General features: G+C 41.9%; 1 protein-coding gene across 1 annotated transcript in view; it reads right to left on the reverse strand.

Moving 5' to 3' along the window:
• LTBP1 (latent transforming growth factor beta binding protein 1) overlaps positions 1 to 19,133 on the reverse strand; it is a 333,365-nt gene that overhangs the window by 206,226 nt on the left and 108,006 nt on the right. The window contains 1 exon segment of the mRNA XM_037528248.2: positions 15,268 to 15,437. Coding sequence (XP_037384145.1) covers positions 15,268 to 15,437 — 170 coding nt within the window.

Here is a 19,133-nt window from a genome sequence, read left to right on the forward strand (position 1 = left end):
GGCTTTTTCACACTTTCATTTTCTGAACTTTTTTTTTTTGGTCAAATATTTTTCTTTAACATCATAGACCCTGAGGGGATTCAAATGTCTAGGCTCCCTTCAGGAAGGCCAGCGAGGTTCAGGGCTGGTCCTTGAGCACGTAGTCAAGGAAGGAGGTGACCACACTTGCCAAATTCACCACATTTAATCAGAGGCAGGCAAGGGACGGGCTCCTGCATCCTGGTGCTGATGTTTGTGAGGGGGGCCAGCTCATGGCTTTTCTTTGGCCACTTTCTCCACCCGCCTGTCTGGAATGTATCTGGAAGTCTCTTTTCTGCTCCCAGTCCTGAACACCAGAAAGTCATCCCTTTCAGAATGAACAGGGCTATTTGAAATGCTGTCTCTAAAAAGCTGAAGAAACATCCCCCAGATGACAGGACTTATATCAGCTCATAACTTATCACAAACAGAATAAAGGGAGGGAGGGAGCAGGTGCTCCCCAGAACTACTTTTCTCTATTCTGAATTGACAATACAACTCACAGCCAGGACCTATAACCTAACAGTCGTTGGGTCCACACTTGAGGAGAATTAAGTGAGTTTGCCCAGGGAGTTTTTTCTTTCATTTTCTGGCATCAAGGTTCAAGATGTTACTCTAAGAGTGTGTCTCCCAAGAAAGAAATACCACTTAAAAGATGCAATTTTTTTCATGTGAAATATTTCTAATTCCCTGAAAGAAGCTATGTTGGTCCTTTTAGCAACTGAGCTTTAGATTCCACACCAGGGACACGGGCGCAGTGGAGACTAACGTGCACCTGGCCAGAGAAGGACCTCACCACTGCCCTGGCCTCCGGAGAGTAAGCTGCAGAGGAGGGTGACCGCCCCGTCTCCCAGCTCTGAGCCTCGTACAGCCTGGCAACTGTGCATGGGTTCCTGACTGAAGCAGTGACTTAGATATGTTTTACATGACTCAAATTTTCTGTCCTTTAAATTTGAAACAGAATTAGCGCTTATTTATCCCCACATTTGTTGTTTTTCCAAAGTAAAGGGAGGCATTTGTTATCAGTCTATCATTCACCATTTCCATAAATGACATCTGTTTATTTGTATGTGGAAAAGCAAGTCTGACTAATAGGACAGATATCTACTTGGCTCTTTGCTTACCAAGGAACACATTTCATGTCTTATTTAGAAGTTTGATTAAGGGGGAACCAATTCTCATGGGGGTTCCAGATAATCCCTACCACGTACCGAAAGGATTAGGATTACATACATACATGTATTACAATTGGGGCATTGTTAAGCCAGGTATTTCTGACAAAACCCAGCTGCTTCAACAGAAATTAAGTCCTTTTCCACCTAGACTCACACCAGCCTCATGTCCTGCAGCATCCCCCTAGAAAGCTAGAGTTTAGCCAGGCCCAGTGTCCAAAGGTCACTGACTTCCTACCCCTGAGGTTTCCACCCCAAGAAAACCATTCCTCCTTTTTCCCTACCTCTGGTCCTGCTGGTCTAATTAAGCTACCTTTTCCCCCTCTATGGTTCTCACACCCCAGGCATGACCCAACATTACAACCCTCCATGATCTCCTGGCTCTGTATGCACACTTCTATTGATGTGCATCTCTCTACTTTTCCAAACTTCTTTGAGCCTCCATCAAGTCAAAGTAAACATTTTGCATTCTTATCCTCTTTTTCTTTGTTACAAACCTCCTGCCTGGCAATTTTCCCTCTTTGGGAAGGGAAAAGAGTACCAGGTGAAAGGGAATGTGTGGAAAACAAGTCAGGGGAGGAAATGAAGAAAGATCAAAGGTGGTATGAACACCAGAATGCCATTTGTTAATAAACTGAGCTGAGAAGTGAGTTTTACTCATTTACATAATAACTGCAGGTCACAGACAGTTCAAAGCGTGAGTGCCATCAGGGTTCTGTTACCTTCATAAGGGGTCTTGGAAATTTCCCTCCAACACTAAAGGCAGACAGAAAGGAAAAGGCTGCTGCACTTTACAAAATTTTAATTCTGCTTTAAAAAAAACAGTAAGAGAAGGAGCAGAAGAGGAAAGCAAATGCCCTTGGTCCTGTACAGGCATCTCAGTCATTGCAAGTGCCAGGCCGGAAGTAGACACCTTGATGTGCCTCTGATGGATCCCATTTTTGTATGTGTGCAGGTGATGAAAACCCAAGGTAAACAGAAATATTAACATTTGAATGCATTTCTTTGAACAAGCACTAACAAGGACAGGTCTGAACATTTTTGCAACTGCCCAAACAACTCTGCAACTGAATGAATTCAATTGAAAAAAAAAAAATCTGTTGAAGCAATCAGTTATATAGAAAATTGGCATTTTTTCAGTCTCATCTATTAAAATTATAGAGTCAGGTAATCCAAGCTTGCAGGATACCAATTCTGTCATTTACTTTTTTCCCCCCAGCACAAACGGCTCTCTGGCTCAGGATTCAAAGATGCCATCAAATGACCCTAAGGGACTACTGCCAAATTCAACAGATCTCATCATCAGGAAAGATTTCAGTCTAAATACCCCTTTCTTGGAGTTATTATATCTAGCTATGCTCCAGTATCATGTGATAAAGCCTAAGTGATTAGCTGCAATAAAAAATGAATTACTGATGTGTAATTACCCCCTAAGTTTTCCAGCTGTCAGCTAATTCTTTTCATGTTAGTCATTTTAAACTTCCTCTTTTCCCACTGAAACTCATCAAGATCAAGCCTCTCCTGTTGCATCCCATGATGCTTTAAGATCAGTCTATAAGTTCTTTGATATATCCTTCTTCAAAAGATGAGGTCTAATTCTGCCCCCACCCCTAAAGCATGGGTTGGTCTTGGAGAATCATGAATAGGATAAAGCAGAAGGGATGGTTTGTGACTTTGCAGCTTATGTCATAAAAAGCAATGCAGCTTCTATCTTGGTCTTTCTTTTAGATCATTCACTCAGTGGATCAAGCCAGGTATCATGCAATGAGAGTCCTTGGAGCCTGTGGTGCAGTGCAGGTTGTCAATGAACTGAGGTTTCCTGCCAACAGCCATGTGTGTGAGCCACCTTGGACAAAGCTTCCAGACCGCTTGGCCTTCAGATGACAGCAGCCCCTGCCGAGACCCTGACTGCAACCTCAAGAACCTGAGCCAAAATCCATCAGTTAAGATACTTCTGATTTCCTGACCCATAGAAACTATAAGATAAAGTCTGCTGATTTAAACCACTAAGTTTGGAGACATTTGTTTCACACCACACACACACATCCCTGTTCTCTGCTTTCTTTCTGTCTAGATTTTAAGAACATAGAAAAAGAATTGGTGGGCTGTTTTAAAAGTACAGAGTATTGCTTATATGATTGGCGGGCTCATGAGACATACATTGTGTGCCTACTAAACCAAAGAGCTCAATTATAAACCAGAATCCTGTAAGTTACAATCACAGCCTCTTCACAGATAAGGAAATTACAGAGATGTCCATCAGAAACTTGACCCAGGTCATTTTGTTTAGAAATAGTGGAGATGGGATTTGAGCTCAAGCCCTTGTTCCTTCCTCAATACCCCAATGTCTCTCCCACACTTGTAGTAACACTGTGAAATTTTATGACACTATTTGGGAAGGCTGGGATGATAAAGAAAAACACATTAAGTATAGCTTATCTGTTTGGCAGTATGTTAGAAATCTTAAATCTTTCATCTAACATCATTCTGAAAAATGTTATGGAATAAGTATTAAGGTTTCTATGTGACAAAGAAACAAATATTCAGAGATTCAAAGGCATGGGATACAGTGAAACCACTCACTGGCTGGACCCTCCAAATGCTGAAATCTGGAGTGGAAAAAAAAAAGAGTCAAAGAATGCCATCTCACCCATATACCTCACAAGATTGTAGCAATTGCCACAGGAAATTATGCAAACATCATTCATAACTGTGAAATACAATACAAATGGAAGAGCCTATCACTATATATGATTAGCTCTTAGTTTAACAACTATGGAAAAAAACTCTAAGAAGTAGTGGCATTTACCCCATCGTGGGAATATTTCACCTCAAGACATTCAGTTTTCTGATTGTAATTATAAAAGGCTCTAGAATAAAGTCAAATTCTACTGTGGACCTTGGTTCCTACATATTATCCAGATTCAAATCAACTGCTTGACTCTGAATGTTATCAAAAGAGTCTATATTTAAATAACTTTTGTTAAGTTAAGCAATTCTTACCAGTAGTTCTTTTACATAGTTTTTAAAAATTACTGTCATAAAAGATCTACATATAATAAAATGGATTGATTCTTCTTTTAAATATAGTCAAATTATGACTTGGTACTGACCTAAAATAGCTTATAGAAACAGCTCAAGTGATGCTCCTTTCAATGATTAATATCTGTTTTGGCCATTTTTAACTCATTTTATTTGGGTTCCTAACTTAAACTTTATGGATAACACATAGGGTACATTTTAAATAGTCAAACCATGTACGAGAATAACTGTAATGTGTTGGGTTGATGCATATTAAGCACTTAGCACGGTGACTGACAGTATTACATAGGTAAGGCAGCAGAGGAAGATGGTGTCCACCTAGTGTCGTTGGTGGAGACAGATGAGCGTCCATCCAAATTTCCAAACTGATTGACACAGACAAGAATGTAATTACTATACCTCCAGCAGGAATTTTCATACACATGTTTCTTGAGGTATATTAAGGTGGGGTTAGGAAACTGGGATCTCTGACAAGAAACACCATGAGTCACTTTCCCCACTAAGAGTCTTTCAAAAACTCCTTTTAAAAGAGCTATCTAATTTTGTTCTATTTCCATGTTCAGGACATGGTAGCGCATGCCTGATATATATTTACACACATGTTCCTTTGTGGTTGACTGAAAAATTATACCAGAAAGAAGAACAGAAGGCATGCTGGGATTTGGGGACATTTAGCTGAGAAGTTTTCTGTCCACATTCACTAATGAACTAAAACTGGATGTTCTCCATTCCATGTGGGAACAATTTACAAGACCTGAAAATGCTTCTGTTAAAAATCTAAATGGTATTCAGGCATAAATATGGTGCTACATTAGGGCCCAATGAAGCCCAGGCCAGGCAGAATGACTCCTGAGCCCTATCCGTCATCTTGGGGAACTGATGGAATGACCCACCCACACCTCTTCTCCATCTCCACCTACCCCAGGCTTTCTTAGAAGGAAGGGTGTGTGGACAGAAGTGAGAGCTATAAAGGGAGTGAAGCAAACTGAGCAGCTGGGGTTTCCCTCTCCACAAGTCTAGTATCAGGACATGCAGCTGTTGGAGGGAAGGATACAAATAGAATGTGTGTTCTCTGCCTACAAAACAAGCAAGGGGAGGGAAAGGGAGAGCACATTATCAAGTGATGTGATAAAGCTACAGAGCAATGAAGGAGAGAGAAGTCTCAAGAAAACAGAAATAGCCAGTCACATGAGGAGACCTCAAGAAAAGCTGGACATTGTTTCAGTAACTGGGAAGATGTTAAGAAGCCACAACCCGTGATGTATATTGTTGCCTTTATCCCCATTTTCAGAAAATGCTGGTGGACTTATTTCTTGTACCAAAATTAGTATGACAGAGTGTCTCTCTGGCTGTTTTTCTACTTGGTATTCTACTTCTTTTCATTGCTTCCTGCTCAACCGGAACCACTAAACTTCGTAATCGTTTCTGCTTAATCTAATTTGATTCAATAGCATCCCTGACAGGAGTGCTCTCCCGACAGGCCACCTTAAGGGCAGCCAGCCAGCCTTGACCCATTTTTCTTAGGTCAGGTGCCTACCTGTTTTCTAGTCTACATGGCAAGAAGGTGAAGTTGCCTGGAATAGTAATTTTACCTCTATGTATCCTGTCCAATTAAAAGTCTTATCTGCCCTAGTGTGACTAACAACTAACCTGCACAGATTGTTTTCAAGAGTAAGATTCTCAGGGCCTCCTGGTGGCACAGGGGTAAATCTCAACACTATCAAGCTATTGCCAGCCACTGCAACACGAGTTCAATCCCTAGTCAGGGAGCTGACCCACATTGGGCAGCAGAACTCTCCTGTCATGCCCACTGCCCCCCTCAGCAGTGTATTTCAGTAGATCTGCCTGTTCTGCTCCCCACACTGTCTCTGGTGAATCTTCTCACCCCCTACACCTCTGGCCTACACCTCAGTTCTAAATAAATAAATAAATAAATCTTAAAAAAAAAAAAAAAGAAAACAGTAAGACTTCTGCCCTGAGGAAAGGGTAATCTAAGAAATTCAGTAGATGTCAAGGTAGTTGGAACATCAGCAGACGAGACACATGCCTTTTTCATGACTTAAGGAAGAACAGCACCCTGCAAGGTCTCTTACAGCCCCTACTCAGAACCAGCACACCCCATCAGGCAAAGCAAGCCCCGAGGCCAAGCCCAGAGCCAGTGGTCTGAGAAAGCCTGCTATTGCCACAGGAACATCACAACTAAGAGGAAGGAAGGAGGAAGACAGAATTCTGCATAAATAGTAAGACCTACATTTTTATTATTGTATGAATAAAATGCCATTTAAAAAATTAAATAGATCAAGAGGTTTATTATTAACAAAAATTTCTGTGCTTTTCTCTGTCCCTATCCAACCACACTAACACACACTTAGATAACTGTCCTCATGAAATGTCTACAATTACATAAAAGCAATATGTGGACGGGAAAGCACCTAACTGAAACACAAAAGGTATTATTCTTGAGTGACAAGGGAAATAAAATACAAAACAAAAGATTTTGTTGTGAGTGAGAATTACTCTGCAATCGTCTGCTCTGTGGGGCTGACTGTGTACGGAGTGTAGGCTGAAAGTGTGGTTTCTGCTGGTTCCGAGCAGACAGCAGCCTCTGTGGACATTAAGTGGGTTTCAATCCCCAGGGATCATGAGGGGACAGGGATTTTTAAGTAATGATGATGTTTCTCACAAGAACCACCACGTCAACCTTGAAAGAGCAAAACTGTGAAGTACAATTAGAGCTGCAAGAGCTTTCTTGGTGAATACTTGCTCTGTTGGAAAACTTCAGTTCCAAAATGTGACTAAGTAACACACACACATTTGTCTATGGGGTTGACTCTATGCACATGAATGTGCATGTACTGACACTATATACATCCACACATGTGTATTTCAGGTTTAAACTTGGCCGGTCAGAAGAATTATTCAAGTGTCACTGTATCATAATGAGCTCTTAGGGAAGGAAAGTTCTCCCCTATTCTAGCCAAGTGTTAACTGCGACATCCTTTGGATGGGAAACAAAAGAAATCTGGGCAGCTGGGGTTTAGCTTAGGTGTATTTCAACCTCACAAAGGGCTAACACTAAGTAAATATTGAAAAGCAGTGCTGAGGTAAAAGCACAGAAATTATAAAGAGTCCCTTAAGCAATGTCATAAAAATGCAAGGAAGGAACTGAATCTTAACCTCAAAGTGAGGACAGACTTACCACAGGGAGGTCATTTCCGATGCTAAGAGGGCCCTTCGGTAAGGAGACTAACTCAAGAGAAGGCAAAGCATTTTACTTTAATTCCCTTTAGAAGATCTCGTCGGTAGTTTTTTGGTACAATCTTGTTTATTTTTAAACAAGACTAATTTCAACTCTAATAAATGCATGCCGAGAAACTAGCTTCCCATTCAGAAGTAAAACCAAGTGTAGCCCTCAGTGTGTAGCACATAAATCCTCTAAGCAGGTAGCATATCTCTTCTCTTATCCAAAAGCAGGTTTTCTCCTCCCAAAATGTTGCTTTGTAGTGTTGCCCAGGCACACTGTAAATGAATTCCTGTTATTTTTCCCTAGTATATCACTATTTGATTGCAGAATATTCTGGAGCCTTTCTGGTGTTTATTTCTCAATAACCTGAACTTAGTCTCAACACCCATATTTATCCTGGGATTAAATCTGTTGTGTAATATGGGGACCCTGGGATCAAAACCTCTTTCTCTGGCATGAAAGGCTGCCCATGAAGGAATTGAGACACATAATCCTTCACTCCAGATTTCCTCCATATTTTCATAGACCTGGATCAGTTTCTTGGAAATGTTTATGATTGATCCAGGGCTATCATGTCTCAGCTATCTTAAATGGTGTGGAGCCATCAGGAGGAAAAGAGATGGTCAAATCCACACACCTTCCTGGACTGGGATGTGATCAAACAACTCTTTGATAAAATATATCACCTCCCCTAGCTCGCCAACTCAGGCACAGTGGCCACAGCAAGACAGCACATGGAACTTTCTCTAAAATATGTTATACCCTATCCTTGAATGGAATGTGGATTTCTAAGGCATTCAGTGGGACAAATCTCTGGTGTCCACCCACATTCACTGGAACGTTTCCTCAATTGTCAGTGTGTACTCACCAAGATGCTGTTGCTTTGTCTATGCTTTTAAGCCGACAGAATTTACTAGGAATTACTGAAGAGTGAGTGATGTTCTTCTAGCCAATGTTAGTGCTAACATCCAAACCACCATATGGCTGGGGAAATGACTCAAGTCTCCTGATTGCCATGCCAAATTATGTGTGGGTGACCAAGCTTCAAGAGCTTGATTTTACAGGGGGATAAGCATGAAGCTTTACTATCATACTTCTCATCACACCTAGTCATCCTTGTAAGTGCCAAATTATTCTGCATTAGTTTTCACCAGCTTCTTATAAGATCATTTCTGGCTGCCACTGCCATCAGGACCCACTGAATTGGTGGGTGGCTAGTCTCAAAGACATGCCTATCTGCATGTGACAAACTGAAGGCAGTCTCCATGCAGGGAAGGCCTTCAGTGCTGTAGAATGCATGGTGACAAGTCTCCTCTCCCTCCCAGAGCCCAACCTGTCCTTCTGCAAAGCTTTGCCCCAGGGGAGTCCCATCCATCAGCAGCTATTGCGAGATCATCTCAGCAAACTCGATTTCTCCTTCCACTCTTTCTTTTCTCCCCTGGAAAGGTTTATTCTATCATTCATGTCCTAAACGACAACATCCCAACTGAGGCCAGGACCAGACTCCTCCCCCACTTGTCTCAATTTTCAAAATGCTCCTCCTCTCAAGAGCTCCATTTTGCAAATCATCCCATGCATCAGTATCTGTCTCCAAAGCTTCTCTTCTGTACTTGTTACAGCTACATCTGCCTTTACCCAGGCATCACTCCAAGGTTTTGCCCCTCTTTTGCAAAGAGATAATAGTACAGAGAAGGGAGAGTTGGTCTTCCTTGCTCTGAAGCTAGCTTCTGTCCTGCACTGGAGGCTCTGAACTGTATGACAGACACCCTCACCCTGAAGATCCTGAACTGGCACTGAGCCTCCCCAGCTCTCCCCTCCTTGCTTCCACTGGAAGTAGACAGTGGACACAACTGTCCAGGGCAAGCACTGCTTATCTCCTAGGCTTCGGATTTGTTTGACCAAAGGAAATAGTTTGCATGTCTCCTAGAACCCTTTGCAGTCTCCCTTCAGGCAGGGCACCAAAAACACACAGTTTTACCAGTAACCACGGTACTACACCAACGGGAAACCACCCACAACCTTCACCCCAGGCACCTACACTTACTTTTCTCGAGGAGAGACATAACCACTTGGCATCAAATCCTGAGATGACTTCACATCAAGTTACGCTCTTGATTCACTGCAAACATAGCCTCGAGGCGAATGCCACCACATTCAACCACAGAGTCAGAAGTATTAAAAAAGGCTGCGAGTGCCGAAGCATTCTTTCACAGTCTGGGATATGGACACAGTCAGGCCAGAGCTGGGCTGTGGGGTTCAGGCAGCAAGCAAGACCACTGTTGTGAGAACAGATTTCTTGCCTCCTTCTCAGGTCTGAGCCCTGGGCACAGCTCTCCACCTTCACATCCTTGTGGGAGCAGGGAATTCCAGCCAAGTCGCTGTGGGTGCAGTGGGGGCAATGGTTCTGCCTAAGGCCCAGGAAAGGCCGGCGCAGAACGCAGGTCCAGAGCTACCACGTCTCCTGTGCAGGCATGACTGGGTTTTCTTTTGTCAGAAGTGGCCTAATTGGTGGCTTTGTACTTGCCTCCTGCACTACTATGGGTACTTATTTAAGCAGGAAGATTATGTTTAAATAGTAAGTGTTTATAAATGGTATTGTCCTAATTTTTTCATAATTTCACAGCAGCCAGTGTTTGCAATGCCAGTAACCAATCTCTCTCATATCAGCACATCAGAAGACAAAATTTGACATTTCTTTTAATGGTCTGAAAATTTTAGGAAGAATCTGTCTAAAAACTTTAGGGAGGTAGTATATAAAATAGGACATCTGCCTTTCCTGAAATTTAAAATTTGTTAAATGTGGTAAGCTAAAATTTGAGAAGACAACTTTGAAATATAAATGACCTTTTAAATTCTAAGACCATCTTAGTAAAAACAATTGGAATTAGCAAAGAGAAATTCAACTTACAGAAGTTTAAACTTCTAGATATTTCCAAATATTAAAGTGCTATGATAGAGATTAAGCATGCAAATACTAAAATCAGAGAGGCCCCAATCTTTGAGCTGTAGGATTGCCTGCAGAATCTGCAAACCAGTTGTCTAGGGAACCATTTCAGTTACATGGATATTTCTGCTCATCCCAGAGACCTCCATTGTAAGTAACTCTACACTCCACCTCGGCAAGCTCTCCAGTGTCTTATAACCCTGATGATAAAAATGTCCTTCCACTAAAGACCATAATAGGAATATTTTCTGGTTTTAACATTATCAGGCATCCCATGGTATTTTTACTGCAGCAACAGATAGGCCGATGTGGAGGCTCACTGCCCTTAAGGTCTTTTTCTAGTGAGTTATGCCAAACTAATCTCTTCACGTGTGAGTTATTTGGATTTGACGCTGAGCATGTGCTGTTCTAATAATCTCTACTGACTGTTTTTATAAGATCACCTTTCAGATGTTTTGTTATTGCCATATTCCTTCCACTGGGTTAAAAATAATGAGTTAAGTACAATACAATTTGATTTACATACTCAATTCTTTTCTACAAGTTACCTAGGAAAATAGCAGATAAAACAGATGGATAAACCATCTCTTATGATTTACGGGAGTGCTGATGAGCTCTGTTCTTGGAGTTGAGGCTGAGTCTTTTATAACTACTTATTTGGCTATAATTTTTATAGGTACTTTTATTTTTAACCTAACATGGTGGTTTATTCTCAAGGTTGTATAACCATGATAACCACCTAATTCCAGAACACTTAACCCAAAAGAAATTCCTCACCCATAAACCTCGCTCCCCCTCTCTCTAGCTCCCAGCAACAATTTATCTATTTTGTAAGGATTTGCATATTCTGGACATTTTATAGAAATAGAATCATATTAATACGTGATCTGTATTCTGCTCTGTCTGGATTCTTTTACTCAGCATGTATTCAAGGCTCACCCACGTGTGGCATGGATCGGTATTTCATTCCTGTTTACAACTGAACAGCCCACTGTTGGATATATTGCCTTTTGCTTCTCCACTCATTGGGAATGGACATTTTCACTGATATTACTTTTTGGTTGTGAATAGCAATGCTATGTACATTTGCATGCAAGTTTTTGTGGGAATATGTTTTCAATTCTCCTGGGTATATACCTAGGAGTGAAAATGCTGGGTCATACAGTAACACAGTATTTAACTCTTTGAGGAATTCAGGTAGTACCTTAACATGATTAGTCCAGCCATATGGCCACTGCTGCTTGATCCTGTGGAAATGTTACTTCTGTCAATAGCACAGTCTTTCTAGAAATAACCAGGATCAACACCCATGACTTTCCCAGTTACTATGTGGTCTGCCGAACTCACATGAAAGGAAAGTTGTCTCATCCCAGGATAAGTGCCTTCCTGGTAGATCATTCTTTTCTGACTGCCTTCAAACTAAGTGGAGATATAGCTGAGAATAGTCATGGTGACGAGGAAGGGTTGATGGGATGACCACAATGAAAGACAGTTGGATACAGGCAAGGATTCTCAGGCAGATTTTGGTCCAACTGCCATTCATGTTCCAGACATGAGTCAGGTTCAAAATTTGAGTGTTTTTAGTACACTGAGAAATTGTATCTTGACATCAGCAGTTGACAAGCTACAGTCCATGAGTCAAATCCATGCAGCCCTCAGAATTTTTTTTTTTGTGGGACCCTCGCCGGCGGCTGGGGAGGCAGCCTTGCAGCCCAGCGCTCAACCGCTGCACCACCAGGGGAGGCCCCCCCCAGGCACCAGAATTTTGACAACCTGCCCTAAGAATTTGTAGATTTTTAAATGGCTACATGTTGAACAGTCATTTAAATATCTATATGTAATATCAATTTTCATTATGGCTCTTAAAGCCTTAATCATTTCCTATCAGGTCCTTTAAGAAAAGGTTTATGGAGCCCTGCTCTGGAGGATACACAATGAAGACCAATGAATAAGTAAAACACCAGGTTATTGAGCACAGGAGATAACCAGTAAGCAGGGAGCACCCAGCCCAAGATGTCAAGTTACCTAAGAAATGACTTTATAGGCTGGTAAATGCACAGAATCAAAATAGGCAAAGTAACACGTGCTGGACAGGGATGGTGAGTTATAGCATCAAAAGTCTGGAGTTAGACTAAAATATTCATTCCTCACAAAGAGAAATGAATCACCAGCAACCATAGAGTTTCGATCAGTTGGAGAGTGCTAAATTTAACCCAGTAACACACTTTGCTGAAGCCATCATGCTCCATCCTCATCTTTTCCAGGATTATTCTGGTCGATTCTGTTTTTGCCTACCAAGTGTCAACAGCAAGCCTTTACTCACTTGGGTTTGTAGTGTTACTGCCTCCTCCTTCAATGAGCTGATTAAGTTACAAGATGCTTTAGAGTTGTAAATTGTAAGTTTTGCTGCTTATAGGATACCCATATAAAACCTACCAACTGGTCATTAATTACAGTAGACTAACTTTTCAACATCCCTTATAGAAGAGGAAAACAACACTTGTTCTTCGATAACCTGAATTTTTTCTCTAGTCCCTGTAGCTTCTCAAAAATCATGGGAGTGGGCTGGTAAGATACAGCTGTCCCTCAGATTCATCCCAAGATACATCATGTCCACCTAATTTAGTATCTTCTATTCTAGTCATAATTATCTACTTTTACTGTTGGATCTTTAAATCCTCCAGCAAATGAGAAGTTAAGCTGTTTGCTTTTGATCCTTCTCACACAGATGAAAATGTAGACACTAGAAGATTCTGCTTTCCATACTTTCCTTATTATCTCTCCCTTCTGTTACATGTGGTTTCCTTAGAGACTCATTATACCTCATGCAGAATTGGATAAGGGACACAATATCCGTAGGTCTTGACTCCTCCTCCTCCTACCATCTTTTTAGTTTTCATCCTTCTATTGTCTTTCTTACTCAATGTTGCTATTTCAATATCCATCAAGGTCCTGCCAAATCACCTCTTTTTTCAAACTTTCCAATTAGCCTTTCAGCTCTGTTCTCAGCAAAAGCAGACAATTTTCACCTTCCTGGCTTTCCTATAAGTCTGTTCCAGCTAGTTCCTGGGTCTTTTTGAACAACAGACTTAGGGTAATTTCAGCAGATAACTATCCTGGGGATACTACATTTGTCTAAACTATTTTACTAGCTCCCCACCATAATGAAACTGTATTTAAGTAGGTTGAGTGAACAATTAATGGGCAATGAAGATAGACTAATCTTCACATTTTTCTAAAGTACAATTTTATCTTTCAGAAGACAGTTTGACAAAAGATTCAGAGTTAAAGTACAAACACATATATATACATAGTGGGAATTTTCATTCTACTAACAAATCATTAGTAACCAACCAAAACCAGAGTCTGGTCTCTAGTCTTAATACCACAGATTCTCAGACCATCTTTTCCTGACACCTCCATGTAGTTCAGAATTCTCTTCCTCATCAGTATGACTATAAGCTTTCAAACACTCTCTTTCCATCTCATTCTAATTTGAGGGCGTTTTTAAAATGCAATCTGATCAATATAAATGTGCCACCAAAAAAAAACCGACAAACAAAAGAACCCAAGAAATAAGTAGCTCTTGTTTGGTTCATTGTCAAATTAGGATAAAAAAACATCACATATTCAGGGATATTCAGACAGAAGAAACAGATTATTGAGCACTGAAATCAAAGGGTCTTTAAAAGCAAAATGGATATACCTATTGCTCTTGCAAAATACCTTGGAAGTTGTTTTACCAAAAGGCAAGGAGTCATTTGCATGATTTCTCCATTCTTTCCTCTATAATCCCCAGGGCTTGCATCCCTCACGATCCCAATAAACTACCACCAGATATTACTCTGGAGTCCAGTCTCAGGTCAATGAGCAGGATTTACCCCCAAGATGAAAACTGAGAAGTACCAGCTTTGTACTAGATACTCTTTCTGTTATGTGATCGGTTCTGGAGGAGAGAGCAATCACTTCAGAACACTGACCAACTCTATGGGAGGGGGTGGTCCAGAGAACTAGATTCCCACAGACACAGACTTGATGCCCCAAACAGTAGTAAAAATTTTATCTCAGTTCCTCGCACTACACTGGGTGGTGACAGACAGTCCAAGCTCACAACTGACATCCTCTTTCACTGTGCATGGTACAGGCAATCCATCAACATGAGACAGTGCAGGAAGCCACTGCAAGGAGAGCATTTGTCTAGCTCTTGTCTTCGATGGTGTGCTGCCTTATTCCAAAGCCTTTCCTCCAGATGCTGCCAGCGAACACTAATACCTAAACCACAAATCATCATCATGTTCCTCACCCTGTGAGCCAGGGCTTGTCTTTGAGTGTCACATAATGAGCTATTAACTAAGTTGGCCCCTGACACAATAGCCTTTTACAAATTCAGAGTAAAATCTGCCACGCCATGTGCTTGATACACTAAAAAAGTGGACCTCATGATATAAAATATCCACTGTAGGTGAACCTCAGGGAGTAATGCAGCCTATTTCAGAATTTCCCTCAGGAATGAACCCTGGCTAGCTTACTAAAGAAAATATTTTATCAATGTAAACATGTCAGACACAACTGTATCTAAAATTAGAACAAGTTATGTTCCAGAAATGGAGCCATCCTGTAGGAACAGAATTACAAGCAGGTTATTCCAGATTCTAACATCCAACAAGAATGCCTTTCCTCAGAGTAAGCTGTTGTTCAGTTGTTTTAGGAACTAATGCAGGGTTGTTTTTTCTTTAAATGACCCTTGGGTTTTATCCACTGTGACACATAAAGTCCTCTAAACCAAACCAAGTGTTTCCAAACAACAGTGCTGTAACTTACAAAAGTGTTGACTGGGCTATACTTACACTGAAATGGCGACACAGATTGATCCTGTCCATATCTTAAAGGGAATGAGCCTTCCGTGGCCTGCTCTCCTGAAATCACTTTCTGGGATGCAAAATACTTGGGCTTGAGCACATACTCCTGGGTCTGGCCGTGATGAATCATGACATTCTGTGAGGAAAGAGGTGTCATCCTGGGGAGAAAAACAAAAATGAAGATAAGGAAATAAACAAAGGACTTTTCAAAGTCAACCAAGGGGGGAGGAATAAGAAATCAGTTCAGGGCCTCTCCTGGTGGCGCAGAGGTTGAGAGCCAGGCTGCGAAGCTGCCCGCAGCCTCTGCAGTGCCGGTTTGATCCCCAGTGGCCGGTGAGGGTCCCATATGACGCGACAGACCTCTCCTGCTGCGCCCACCGCTCCCCTCAGCAGTGTATTTCATCAGTCTGCCTGTTTTGTTCCCCACTCTGGCTCTGGTGAATTCTCTCACCCTCCCGCACTTCCAACTGTACCCAGTGCTTGTATGTATAAATAAATAAATAAATCTTTTTAAAAAAATCAGTTCAACTTAGAATCATACATTTCATACAAGGCTCATTTCTCCCTTCAAATACTATAGCCAACTATTCGTGGCCTACAAGGAACTAACAGTTTACCTTCAGAAATCTCTGACATAAGAGAGACTCTGCCTGTCTAGTCAAGGAGGGGAAGGAGAAACAGGCCACCACAGGTGGTTCCCATCAGAGGATTGGAAGCACAGCTATACTGAGCCTTCAAGCAAAACACAGGGCACTTGAAGTTAAGACACAGACGAAGACAAACTTGAATAGATATATCTATTTTTTTAAAGTTACATTTTTTTCCTAAGATTTTTATTTATATATTTTACATCATTGTGTATTCCTCATAAAATTCCTACCACCAATTTACTCATAAACCACCACCATAGTCCCTTGTGCTCTTCTTTCTTTCCTGTTTTGATCCCTTTTCCTCCCCCCCCCCCCCGCAGAATGTCTCTGATTTATGATTGCCTGCTGATTTGTGTTGTTTTTTGATTATTATTGTTTTTTTCTGATCCCTTATTTGGTGCCCCTATATTTCTCCTATAAGTGAAACCATCCAATATTTTTCTTTTTCCTCTGGCTTATATACACAATGGAATACTATTCAGCAGTCACAAAAAATAAACTTATGCCATTTGTAGCAACATGGATGGAGCTAGAAGGGATCACACTCAGTGAAATAAGCCAGAAGGTAAATTTTATTATAATTACGTTTTTAAGGTAACAGTTTTCATTGTTTATATTTTGGAAGTACAGGATCCCTGCTTCTGGTGGTGTTACCATAGCTCTGCCACCACCACAGCACCCATAGTCCACCACCATGGCCCATGAGCTCTGTCCTAGCTTTGTGCTCCCCCTCCTGTGGTCCCGCCCGGGCTGAATGTCTGGGTTCTATAGTCACCCCTGAAGGGCTAGTCTTTGAGTTTATCTGACCCATTGTCTGGTTTCTCCATACTCCTGACTTACATCACTTCCCTTCCAGCTCCATCCATGTCACCACAAGTGCAACAGTTTATCTATTTTCATCACTGAGTAGTATTCCTTTGTGTATATATACCACATCTTCTTCATTGACATAGCTGTTCTGAGGGAGTTAACTTTAAAAGGTGTATTTTGTATACTGGTAAGTAACAGTAAAAGTGGAAAGAAGATAAAGATGAAATATAGCATAGGAAGGGAACTATACAATTAATTCCTAATTTGATCAGTTAAGCTAAACTCCCTATAAGCAACTGGGACCTGAGGAGTGCAGTGGAAACTTCCTTGTGTTAGGCGGGAAAAAACTGGATTCTTGAGCCTCACTTTCCAGGTCTGAAGCATAGAATCTCTCCCACACAGTACCGAAAATAATCTTGTAAAACTGTGCACATAGAAAAATGGAGGAAAAGCCCACACTAAAGTAACAGCTTGCTCTAGTCAACACTAATTTTTCATACAGTATTTCACAGTGATATAAAAGGTAATATTCAGGATGTCCTTGCTGGCCTCCCTGGTGGCTCAGGGGGTTAAGATGCAACCTATGAAGCTGTCTGCAGCCACTGCAGCATGAGTTTGATCCCCGGCCAGGGAGCTACCCACATGGTGCAGCAGATCTCTCCTAACTAGCCCGTGCTCCCCTCAGCGGTGTATTTCAGTCAGTCTGCCTGTTCTGCTCCCCCACTCTGTCTCTGGTGAGTCCTCTCATCCCCCTCCCCCCGACACCCCTGGCATGCACCCAAGCTCTTATATGCATAAATAAATAAAATAAATATTTTTCTAGAAAGGTAATATTCAGGGTAAGTGTGTTATCATTACTAGTTCCTAACAATAATAACTAATCATAATCTTATTATCTTGTCAACAAAAAGTCAGGCCCTTGTGAGACTTCTGCCCACAACTGTTGGGTTTTCACCCCACTGGCTCAACCCTTTATTTCCGATAGTGTAACAGCATGTAATATGTACTTAACACTACACAGCCTTCACCCAGAGGTCATCACTCCCCGAGGAACAGAAGTTAAATCAAGGGCTAAGTAAGACTAATAATGAAGAACATAAACAAGCCATGCCAACTTGTTCCAGAAAATGCAAAGTCACTACTTAACTCACAGAGCAGTCCAGCAGCGAGCTGAGCCTTGGAAGGAAGCCTGCTCCCCAGTGTCATCTTGAATTTTATCCACTGACACATTAAAGTCAGCTAAAGTGGGAAAAGTGGTTGCGACTGATACTATAGCTTAGGAAAAGGGCTGACGGGATGACACTCATCCTGGTAAGGTGCCACAAAACCCAAAAGTCAGCCCCACTGAGGGATTTCCTGAGGAAGAGAGAAAAGAAGACCATGTCAGGTCAGTGGGAAAAGCAAGCTGTTGAGCTGCCAACAGCACCAGACCACAGCACCACTCATCAAGGGCAGAAAAAGCATCCTGTATAGACAGTCTAGTCAATTTATTTTAGTTGGGGTCGATGAATGAGTCATTCCATAAGACAAGAACACACGAGAAACAAAGGAATAGAAAAGGCTGGGATCAAGGGTTCTCCCTTCTTAACCAGTCAGGGATCTAGATCTATCACATTAAATCCTATGGGTGCAGGAAAATCCATCTTGGGCCTTGGGAGTCTCCCAGTCCCAGGCCATGCAGGGACATTCCCTTTGTCACGGGATGAATGACATAAATTCCTGAAAGCTTAGGGTTTAACACTGTAAACACTTTTGTTCTGATGGTATAAAGTATTAGTTTGAACTCTGTATTTGGTTGGGATGGCGTAGAAAGCGAACAGCTGGGCGCATCTGGTGATTGATAAGAACCACAACCTACTCTGCCAGCCTCATGGGAAGCCCTTTCTCTCGGGGGCAACTCACTCTCCAGCTATGCAGTTACCCTGTCACTGTGCTGCTGAACCTGGTGAGACAAGTCTGGGCTTGCTCCTCTGCAGAAGAGGGCAGCCTGGCATTCCAGGACACCTCAAGGCTGGGACAACTAATGCCTGCTCTGACCAGGGAGAATGCTGAGTGCACGTTCCAGCCAAGGCCTCCCTTCCCTCCCTTCTGAGGCAATGCAGTGGGAGGCAATAAGATAGCAGTTGGAGGGGCCTCCCTGGTGGTGCAAGGGGTTAAGACACAACCTGTGAAGCTATCTGCAGCCACTGCAGCAAGAGTTCAATCCCTGGCCAGGGAGCAACCCACATGGTGCAGATCTCTCCTGACTTGCCCGCTGCTCCCCTCAGCAGTGTGGTTCAATCAGTCTGCCTGTTCTGTTCCTCTTTCTCTCTCTGGTGAATATTCTCACCCTCCACATCTCTGGCCTGTACCCCAGAGGAAGGAAGGAAAGGAGGAGAGTTGGAAACATAGATA

This window comes from Talpa occidentalis, unplaced genomic scaffold (genome assembly GCF_014898055.3).
Source record: "Talpa occidentalis isolate TD23 unplaced genomic scaffold, MPIMG_talOcc4v2.1 talOcc4.5, whole genome shotgun sequence".
In the NCBI taxonomy this organism is placed as follows: domain Eukaryota; kingdom Metazoa; phylum Chordata; class Mammalia; order Eulipotyphla; family Talpidae; genus Talpa; species Talpa occidentalis.